Source organism: Chrysochloris asiatica, unplaced genomic scaffold, assembly GCF_000296735.1.
Source record: "Chrysochloris asiatica unplaced genomic scaffold, ChrAsi1.0 scaffold00029, whole genome shotgun sequence".
Classification (NCBI taxonomy): domain Eukaryota; kingdom Metazoa; phylum Chordata; class Mammalia; order Afrosoricida; family Chrysochloridae; genus Chrysochloris; species Chrysochloris asiatica.
Genome location: NW_006408547.1, coordinates 25,591,810 through 25,603,202, shown reverse-complemented (window position 1 = coordinate 25,603,202; position 11,393 = coordinate 25,591,810). Strand labels below are relative to the sequence as shown.

Genomic DNA, 11,393 nt, shown 5'->3' with positions numbered 1-11,393 from the left:
CTCAGAGGGTCTCCCCTGAGTGCTCTCCCCCACCATCTCTTCAGAGGGTCTCCCCTGAGCACTCTCCCCGCAACATCTCCTCAGAGGGTTCTCCTAAGCACTGTCCCCTACCATCTCCTCAGAGGGTCTCCCCTGAGCACTCTCCCCCCAACATCTCCTCAAAGGGGTCTCCCATGAGCGCTCTCCCCCCAACATCTCCTCAGAGGGGTCTCCCCTGAGTGCTCTCCCCCCAACATCTCCTCAGAAGGTCTCCCCTGAGCACTCTCTTTCTCTCCCATTATCTGTTTCATTTCATTTGCGGCACATAAACCAAAAACTGGAAGTTTTCTTGCTGGTTTCTTCCTGCACACACGTCTTCCCTGTCAGCCCACAGAGCCCTCAGCTACCTTTTCCATGGCTACCTTCCCAGTGCCTACAACAGTACCTGCTTAGAGCTGGTCATCAGTCAACACCTGCTACATAGAAAACAAGCCAATGTGTGCTACGTGTCTCTTTACATTGACTTTTGGTGATTAAAACGCCTTTGTGTCACACTTTAAATCAGCTGCTACTGAAAAAAACTTTGTGATTACACTGTTGTTGTTGTTGTTAAATGCCATTGACTCGTTGTGTCTCACAGCAACCCTGTTAAGGTTTCCGAGGAGTGGCTGGTGAGCCTGAACCTCTGACCTTGCGGTTCAAACGGACTCTGCAGTCCAGTGCATGAACCTAACACTCTATTTCAAAAACATTAACCATCCTCGTTAATTTACTCAGCAAACATTTACTCAACACCTACGCTTGTGTAAACACTACACTTAGGAGGAATGGGCAGCTGGGACCAGAGGGTGTTTGTGTGCAGGGGAGATCAGCGAACACACAGCTATAGGGCTCAGCGCCATGAGGATGGAGCTGGGCTGAAGGGGACAAGGCAAGGAACACAGAGGCCTTGAGAAGAAACAGACAGAGAGACTCTGAGGTGTGTTTGCAAACAACAATCAGTTTCCCAGCTGATGACTAACACTGGCTCACACCTCCTCTGGAGGATTTGGGCTCACGTAAAGATTGACAGTCTCGGAAACTGTATACACGGTCACTACGAGTCAGAACCGACTCCATGGCACATCACCACCACCACTAGAGGAAGGCCTTCTATGAGGTGGACTGACACCGTGGCAGCATCAATGGGCTCGAACGTAACTGTAAGGACGGTGCAGGATTTCGCTCTGTTGTGAACAGGGTCATTTTCAGTCAGAACCAACTCAATGGTACCTCACAACAACAGGAGACAAAGGAATCCTGGTGGAGCTGTAGGATAAGCACTGGACTGCTAACTGCACGGTTGGCAGTTCAAACCCACCAGGAGCGCCAAGGGAGAAAGATGAGGGTGTGTGCTCATGAAGATGTACAGTCTCAGAAGCCCAACACAGGGTCACAGTGAGTCAGAACCAACTCCACGGCAGTGGGTTTGGCTGTGGAGTCCCATGTGGGGTCACCAGGAGTCAGAGTCGACTGAAAGACAATTGGAAAATATTGCCGAACACCATCTGTAGGTGTAGCATCCAAGGCTAGGGTCTAAACGAGATTGTGGGCTTCCGCAGGGTTCATTCACGTGTCCGTTTGGCCTGCTCAGGGGGCTTGGTTCATTTTACACAGCAGTAAAGTGACCTCATACTTAAGCCAAGTGTTCCATTTCTGCGGGCCCCTAAGCCATACACTCTGCAAAGACGACTGACTTGGGCTTTAGTAAGTACGGGGCACCTTCCCTAACACAGCCACACACAGCATTCAAAGACCCTACCCCCAGCTTATCTGGAAGCATTGTGATTCTAAAACAAAACAGTTGTAACTAAAAATTCAGGTGCTTTCTATCAGCAAATGCGCTAAACATTTTCCCAAGTTGCTGTCTTGACAGCCTTTTTGTCAAACTGGAAAATACATTTCTACCAAGACTGTAACAAGTTTTCATTTTTTACAAATATCATGAAAAAGAAGAAAAATGCACAGTCTCTAAAAATATATGTCTCAATGAAGAGAAGAAATGAGCAAAACAGACCAATGAGTTCTCTTGTCTTGGCTTCGATCTCCCCCAGAAGAGACTCAGGACTGGCTACGATTTTCTCTTCCTCCACACAGTAAGCTTCCAGAAACTTCTTATAGTCTAGGTCTGTACATTCAAAAAAGAAGAAGAAAAAGGTTTCCTCTACATACATGGGAGAGGAATGCTATGTGACCAGTATATTTACTGTGGTAGTTTCATATTCCAGTAATTTTTTTAAAAAAAGAACTTACCATCTTCAATGCTTCCAGTTTTGGCATCTTTTTTCTTTAGCTTCTTTTTGGATATCTTTTGGAATGGAGCAAATTCTACCACGGCAGGATATTCTAAGCCTTTAATGGAAAAAAAATGCTACAAAAATTATTCTGAATTCTACTCCATACATACCCTGTAGCTTACTTAGAGGGTTAAGCATAATAATGGTGATGTGTTATTAAAATTGCTTTAAATTATTACAGTTTGTGCATGACTGTGGCTTATAATGCACAAAGCTGCATCTGTGCAAACAACATCTGACACGTTCTGCGTCTGTGGTCCCAAGCCTTGTCATGCCTTGCTGTTGTTGTTGTTAAGTGCCATCAAGTTGATTCTGACCCACAGCGACCCTGTATAGGGTTTCCGAGGAGCAGCTGGTGAGCTCGAACTGCCAACCTTGAGGTTCAAAGGGCTTTGTAGCCTGGCGCATTAACCCACAGCGCCATACCAGGACTCCCCTGTAACACCTATTATTTTAAAAATTCAAGATGCAAGCAGTGGTTCATAATAACGGGCACCCGCCTCAAACATTATTCCTGTATTATTATGTTCAAGCTGTTTTAGTGTATCTATAAATGCTTCTTTAAAGTTTGTTATGCAGAGAGAGGTACACTATATACAAGAGGGCTTCAAAGAGTTCACAGAGAAAAGGAGTTATAAGATAATGGAATTTTCCCAGGAACTTTTTGAAGCCTCCTCATACTGGAACAAATATCTGATTGAGGTGAGATATGAACCATACTTAACTGTTCCAATTTACGCACAAATTATATACAGGATCTTCCAGTATATGATGGGGTCCTGGTGTGGCACTGTAGGGTACGGACTTGACCTCAAGGTTGGTTTGAACCACTATGTCGGCAGTTCCAACTCACCAGTCGTTCCTCAGAAACCTTATACAGGGTCGCTATGAGTCGGAACTGACTCGGTGGCACTTAACAACAACCACCTGTGTATAATAGGGTGGTCACACAATGTCCAAATCACACAACATTCTATTTCATAGACTGTATCATGGGTATTAAGCGGCACATGACCGTACATTGTTGAGTACCTCTGACTTATTAAATTCCAGATTTACACAAAGGATAAACTGATAACGGGCAAAGTGATTACTTATTAAATCAAACAGTTCATCGTGTTGTAGTAGTGGCTACAGGACTGAATACCTCCAAAATTCATCAAACTGTACACTTTCAAGTGGTGAATTTTACCATATATAGTGCTACTTCAACAAGCTTGCTCTCTCCAAAGATCATTAACTTAGAATACCTTAGGTACATTTTCTTAAACTACGAATTTTTAAAGGGTTAACTCAGTTATCAATCTGCTATATGCATTCAGGGAAATTACTTTGTTTAGAGGAGACAGATGGTTTTTAAAAGGGACTTAAAAGGAATACTGTATAATATGTATAATATCTGCCTCAAATGGAAGTCACTAGAAACAGATTTTGTATCTGAGGAAAACCAACACACAAAGTTTCACACGAGGATCTGTTTCATGTTTAACCAACAAACGGAACACTAGTATCTCAGTACTAAACCCACTGAATAATCATTTTCGGTATGATATTGTGTTATGTTAGTATGATATTGTATCTCTCATTTGTCTAAAAGACATTTTTGTGCTGACCTCAATTAACCAGAATAAAGCAAATAACCAGGCAGAAAGCAGGTCTTTGGAGCAGTGGGAGCAATGTCTGAGTCTCTGCTGTCTCTACATTGCTACTGCTGCGCCTGCTAAGAAACTTACTAAATGGGACTGGAATATGTAATTAATCAACAGTCAAGTAGTTCGTGAACTAGACTTCTTTTTCTTTTTAGGAAAAACTTTTCGGCCTTCAGCCTATTTACACTATAATGATCTTTTCTAGTTTGTGACCCCACAGTAGAAGAGAAGAAAATAATTCAGTAGGATGGGTGGAGATGGAGTGGAAAGAGGTTAGCTGGTGAGGAGAGGGTAGAAAAGAATTTACTGTTAAAGGGTTACAGTTCGGGCTTGGCAGCAGCAAATACAACAGCTGGTGGTCAGACAAGAAAGGAAGAAAAACAAATCAGCTGTAATCCCCCAGAAAGAACAGAAAGTAGAGCCATGTACTTGTTGTGAAGTGCTGTCGAGTCGGTTCCGACCCACAGCGACCCTGTATAGGGTTTCTAAGGAGCAGCTGGTGAGCTTGAACTGCTGACCTTGCAGTTCAGAGACTTTGTGGTCCAGCGCATGAACCCACAGCACCACACCAGGACTCCATGGAGCTATGTACTACAGGGGTAAAATAATGCTTAAGAACACAACTGAGGCTCATTATGACAAAAATCTCCATGACATCATCCAGAAATGAAATAAATAAAAATACACCTAACTATAACCCTAAAACTAGAGCAAAGCCTACTCCTAGCCCTAGCCCAACCCCTCTTCCTAACCCTAACCCTAACCCTAGGTTCTGAAGTGAAATCCAAACAATAAAGGAAGCCCCAAGGCTAGCCAAGATTTAGCCATGGTCCTAATCCTAACTCATATGCCCAACCCCCAAATGGTTAAGATCATGAGCAGTACTCTGTTTGGTATGACACAAAGTGTATAATACATTTTAGAAAATGTTTATGAAATACTTCAGTCTTAGGACATAAAAATGTAAGATTCAGTGATCCAGAAAACTTGCTGATTTGAAAAATGTCGCTCTCCAATGATAATATACAAAAACACATGGGTCGGCATTTACATGCAGGTTTGCTAGAGACCTTTCAGTTTATGTATCATTTTAACTTTAATCTCGGAGACACAATCACAGTAACAAAACCAAAATTTAAGAGCTTATTTCAGAGTAGTATCTGAGCACATATTAAATTTCACAAATATTCCCACGAAATTTCATTAATATACAGAGACTGAAAATAATCATTAAAAAGTCAAAGACCTAACCTTTACTGTCAATGAAGACAAAGCCATCAAAACGGTCTCTGAACAGAAGGATGTCATCAGGATTTCTAAAATTAATGTATGCTCTTGAGTAGAGATGAGGATAAAGGCTGAAACAAGAGGTTGTGATTAGCAAAACACACACGACTCCTTTCATTTTGCTCCTTTCCTTTCTGGACACAACAAACTACTTCCGACAAAGCTTTTGTGCCAAGGAATCATGTCTCGGGTATCTCAAGTCAACTGGTTATTCTTTGTGGGGGAAAGTAAACAGATTTTTTTTCCCACTTATTATTTGCGAGAGACAATTCAGGATGAGTTTCTCTACGGCATAAAGCCAGGAGTACAATACTGATCTTCAGAGGTGCAAAGACCAGAGAAAAGGTTCCTCCTGCATCAAGCATCACAACCGGTGGAGAGTTGCAGTCATGACTGGGTGAAGCAGATGTCAATCTCATATTGCACAAGAAAGTCTTCACTATTTCAGAGAACACTTTTAAGTATATATGAGTGTTTATTGCAGCACATGATTCAAAGGCTCACTGAGGTTTCAGGAAGAACCAGGCCCTCCCGCCCTGTTCCACAGCTACCCCGCCGCATTTCCCTAACAGGAAGCTACCTGTCATCCGCATTACAGGTCAAATCACTGAGGCTCAGGGAAACTAGGCTCTTGTAAAGGGTTTGGTTAGTTAAAGGTCAAACTGGGATTCCAATCTGGGCCATCGTAATTTCAAGGCTTGTCCTCTTTCAACGATACCAGTTTTCCCCTAAACTTCAGTCATGTGAAAATCATCTTTATAGGCTAAGCACTGGACTGAAATGTCAGTTTGAACCACAAGGTCTGTGGTTCAAACTCACTAGCTGCTCCTCGGAAACCCTATACAGAGTTGCTCTGAGTCGGAACTGACTCAATGGCGCTTAACAATAACATGTTTACCTACTGGCAATTTTTTCTTTGAATGCATTGACAGCCTCATCTTTCTCCTGCAGAGAGGCTTGTGGGATTGAACTGCAGCCCTTGCAATGAGCAGCCCACAGACTAAGCCACAGCCTCACCAGGGCTCCTTGTGGAAACGATGCTGGTGATGGTAGTTGTGTTGCCACTGAATTGATTACAACTTAGTGAACGTGTATGGGATTTCCAAGACTAAATCTTCACAGGAACAGAAAGCCTCCTCTTTATCCTGTGGAGACACTGGTAGGTTTGAACGGTTGACAATGAAGTGAGCACTCAGCACCCCAGCTCATAATTTATTATGCTACCAGCTCTGAAGTCAGCTGCTAACCTCAAAGTCAGCAGTTTGAAACTACCAGCCATTCCACGGGAGAAAGATGTTTTCTGCTCTGTAGAGTTTTACAGCCTCAGAAACCCTACGCAGGGTGACTATGAGTCAGAATCGATTTCACGGCACACCACCACCACCACCAGAGCACCTCATGATAATGATAGTAGAAATATTTTCCAAAATTCTATTTTAGAGGAATTTCATAGTCTTCTTACTTAGAAGTAGCCTGCAAAAATAAATAATGGGACTGATTTCTGGGGACATTTGGAAGAGAATATGGAAAAAAGAATGACTTCTACTACCTTCAATAATTGCCCCAAACTCACAACACCTGTCAGTTTTTAACATTGAAATTGAACATTTCTTCTCACCTGAGATCAGCAGTACAGAATTCAAAGTAATCGTGCGCAGGGAGTGGACGTAGCTGCTCTTCCAGCTGCTCCTTCGTGAGACTAGGAGGCAGCCGCCGTATGACAACCTGAGGAGCACCAAGGTAAACAGGAGATGACTGGATTTTGTTTTCACCATTAACACGGTAGGCATCAATGATCTGAATGCATGATCACTTGTGTTTGTGGCCAGAGGAAAATCTACAGCCGGAGCTCAACAGAAACACATACTCAATAAACACTGAGACACACCAGAATGGAGAGCAGGGATGTCAAAGGGTCCGGTGATTGTGGTTGTTGAGTGCTGCTGAGTCAGTTCCGACTCACAGCCACCCTGTATTGGGTTTCCAAGGAGCGGGAAGGATACAGAGCTGAGTAATTAAAAAATTCTCAGTGAAGTCCTTAAAGGCTGTGCAATTGTTTCATTACTACATCAAGAAAACTACTGGTGCATCATATGTTTTGTCTGTGCTCGAACTGAGAAATCAAATCTTCTCTCCCACTCTCCCAGTAAACACCCCCAGAGAAATGCATGTAGTAAAGTAAAGGTGGGTTTGGGCTTATTGCCGCTAGTTCCTGACTTGAAGCACTTGTATCACCTCTCCTCTGTCATATTCCGGTGGTTCTTTAGTAATGTTCATAATTCTCCGTCTCTTCTGCCAGGGATGCTCATAAAAAGGATTATCTGGGAATACTTTCTGCAGTAGCTATTTCTATTTCTGTCTCTGGAACTTTCTTTATGTGCCTGTGAGATTCTACCAACTAAGCAATCGTGTGCCTAGTTTGGGGGCTTGTCAGCAATCTCATGCTTCAAATTCGAGACCTCTTTAAATCCTATCTGGAAGGATGTAGGAAAACTGAAGGGTGGACGAAGGGAGAGAAAGGAGAAATGCTCTTACTCTTTAACAGGTTACCTAGCTGATCCAAGGATTTTAAATCCAACTGAAAACTATTCACAGAATTTAAATGACTGTTTCCTCCACAAAGCAGAAAGGGTCAAGTTAGAAAGTGCTGAAAACTCCTTCCCCAGCTCCGATCCAGCGTTTTTCAGCCCGCGCTGGCGCTCTCCGGGGTGCTGACGGCGCCTTGCCCACTGGCTGCTCGCCCCGCCCAGACCCCGCCCCCAGCCCGGACCTTGTTCAGCACCGGCCTCTTCTCCTCGCGTGGTTTGTCGGCGCCACCCCCACAACCGGAGGCCGGCGGCATTTCTGCTTCTCGCCTCGGCGACTCCCAGCGGAACTGGAGCTCCGTGGTTGGGACCCCGCGAGAGGCGAGCGCTGTGGGCTTCTCCCACCCGTTCGAGCCCCGAGTAGCCACAGTAGGCCCGGCCCCAGCGGCCGCATCCTTCTCCGAGTGCATCGCGCACCCGCTTCGGAGCCGCCACCACGTCCTTCCTCCCCCAGGTGCCGAAATCTCGCGAGATCGTCAAGCTTCTTCCGCTGCGCGCCACAAATGATGTTCTGATAAATCATTTCAGAAAATACAGAATTTTAAAGTCGGGTTTGTCAGATGTAATTGTTCTTTAAATAAGATCTTCTAACATGAATTTCAATATATAGTAAACAAACTACACTTAATACACTTATGAAGAAATAGACAAGTTACAAAGAATATCTATTTTACTTACGCATGGCCTGTTAAAATGTTTTAAGTATGCACAGAACTTTACAGGAAAAACAGCATTTGACTCCGCCAAATGTCAGAGTCACTATAGATGGTTGCTCTACCCTTGCTTCGGGGTTGTTGTTTGACCCTATGAGGAAAGACTGGTGAGCTTGAACTGCCGACTTTGCAGTCCAGCGCATTAACCCGCTGCGCCAACTCAGCTCAGCATTATTCTTCTACTTCTGTTCCGAAATGTAGCTCCAGGCTAAATGACTCTGCTACAAAGGCTCCGTTTTACATGGTAACCCATATCTAGTTGACAGATGGCCGTGATTCAAAGAAGCAGTGACCAAGGCACTTCCCCTCAAATGTTTGAGAACAACATGCCTACTTTACAGTGGGCATGGACATATTTTTAGAAAACTATGTCCTGTGTATGGCACTGTGGGTTAATGCACTGAACTGCACAGCCTTCAGTATGGGCTGCACCTCAATGAAAACAAAAATCCTCACCTCTGGACCAATAAACAACATTCTTATGAATGGAGAAAAGAGTGAATTGTCAAAGACTTCATTCTTCTTGGATCAACTATCAACACTCATGGAAGCAGCAGTCAAGAAATCAAACAACGTATTGCATTGGGCAAATATGCTGCACAGACCTTTTTAAAGTGTTGAAGAGCAAAGATGTCAGCTTGAGGACTAAAATGCACCTGACCCAAGTCATGGTATTTTCAATAACCTCATATGCATGCAAAAGCTGGGCAGTGAATAAGGAAGACCGTAGTAGAATTGATGCTTTTGAGTTACGGTGTTGGAGGAGAATATTGAAAGTGCCATGGGCTGCCAAAAGAACAAACAAATGTGTGTTCAAAAAAGTGCAGCCAGAGTGCTCCTTGGAGGCTAAGATGGCCAAATTTCGTCTCTCATACTTTGGACATAGTGTCAGGAAGGACTAGTCGCTGGAGAAGGATATCACGTTTGGTAAGGTGGAGGGTCCGAGAAAAAGAGGAAGATCCCCCCAATGAGATGGGTTGGCAAAGTGTCAGCCAGCATCCGTGGGCTTAAGTAGTAAGGTTGGCCCAGGACCTGGCAGTGTTTCGTTCTGTTGTGCATGAGGTCGCTATGAGTCGGTACTGACTTGATGGCATCTAACAACAACGAATGAATCAGAACCGACTCCATGGCACTTAACACCACCACCAACTATGTACTGTTGGTACAGATGATTAAGTAGCTCAGCTGCTAACTAAAACGTTAATGGTTTAAACCCATCCAGAGGATTTGTAGGAGAAAGACCCGGAGATCTGCTCCTATAAAGATCGGTGGTGGTAATGTGCCGTGGAGTCGGTTCAGACCCAGACCAACCCAGTACAGAGTTTCCGAGGCTTTAAATCTTTAGGGGAGCAGAAAGCCTCATCTTTCTCCTGTGGAACGGCTAGTAGTTTCAAACTGTTGACCTTGCGGTTGAAGCCCAATTCGTAACCACTACGCTCGCTCGCTACCAGAGCTCCTTCACCTTACTGACTTCACCTTACTTCTCTTAAAAATAATTAAGTTCAGTCATTTGATTTTCTAGTTTCTGAACTTAAAAAGAGGGAAGGCATAACACAATAGAAACACATTATGTTCGACACAGAACAGAGAAAAAGTATACAAAACAAAAACAAGAACTCAGAAACATTTAAATCTAAAGAGCACTGAGCAATTTATATGGTCTCCTTTAAGTGTATTCCTGGAATCCTGGTGTGGCATTGCAGGCTAAACACTGGACTGCTAACCACAAGTTGGCAGTTCAAGCACACCATCTGCTCCTTGGAAACTCTTATTAAAGGGTCATTGTGAGTCAGAACTGATTCGATGGCACTTAACTCGCACGAGTGCTTTATTGCACTAAATTCCAGTGCAGCACATGCCACCGTGAAGAAGTGTCATACTCCTGCTCTTCACTTAACGACAGGGCTGATTTTCCAAAGACCAGGTTGTGAAACTGGCATTATGTGAAAATGGAGGATGACCGTATCTTTACATAACTGCCTAATTATTTCAACATACTTAACTGTCAGATTACATCATTACATGACTGCCAAACCAAGAACCATGGCCCAACAAAGTTGACACATACCCTAAACCATCGCAGCCCATGAGCCTCTTGCCTCGCACCTGTTCCTGCCGGGCATCTGCTGTTAATGGGCAGGAGTTGCAGAGTTGGAGTTTTAATACTGTGCTAAGTGGGAAACTTTGGCTTGTGAGTGAGGAGTAGGTCTGACTTCAATAGCGTAAACCAAGGCAGAGAACAAGGTTTGAGTGTTAACTCTGCCATCTGCTAGATGCGAGACACTGGACAAGTTAGATAGTTTGCACCTCAGGGCCCTCAGGTGACAACAGGGACAGTCGGGCTTTGCTTAGATTTGATAGAGTTAGCATGTGGGGCAATGACGGCCTCAAGAAATGAGAGCTGCTATTATTCTGTCTAGGGTACACAATATCGAGAACACATTTTAGAAAGGTTAAGAAGGAAAGTTCTGGTGTTGAAGGAACTGGAAAATGAATTTGTGTGCAATACCTTATTTGCCAATGATGCTATCCCTTTTTATGGAAAAGGAGGAAAATAAAAGTAGGAAAATGTCTTGATGTTTGTATTCAAAAGAAAGACTTTTTGATGAATGAACCATATAATCCCATCTCTTTATTGGAATAACTAAAAAAAGGAAGTTGTTAGGTGCCATCAACTCAGTACCGACTCAGAGAAACCCTATGCCCAAAAGAACGAAATACTGCCCAGTCCTGGGCCAACCTCACTGTTGTTGCCATGCTTGAGCCCATTGATGCTGCCACTTTGCCAATCCATCTCGCTGGGGGTCTTCCTCTTTTTCTCTGACCCTCCACCTTACCAAACAT

At 43.8% G+C, this 11,393-nt stretch overlaps 1 protein-coding gene across 1 annotated transcript in view; it reads right to left on the bottom strand.

The window, feature by feature from the left end:
• Positions 1–8,246, bottom strand: part of UPF3A (UPF3 regulator of nonsense transcripts homolog A (yeast)) — a 28,580-nt gene extending 20,334 nt beyond the window's left edge. Inside the window, exons 1-5 of the mRNA XM_006851555.1 lie at positions 8,022–8,246; positions 6,870–6,976; positions 5,216–5,322; positions 2,272–2,370; positions 2,036–2,146 (exon numbers count right to left, since the gene is read on the bottom strand). Of these exons, the coding sequence (XP_006851618.1) occupies positions 2,036–2,146; positions 2,272–2,370; positions 5,216–5,322; positions 6,870–6,976; positions 8,022–8,246 (649 nt within the window). The remainder of the gene's footprint in view (positions 1–2,035; positions 2,147–2,271; positions 2,371–5,215; positions 5,323–6,869; positions 6,977–8,021) is intronic.
• Positions 8,247–11,393: the final 3,147 nt, after the last annotated feature.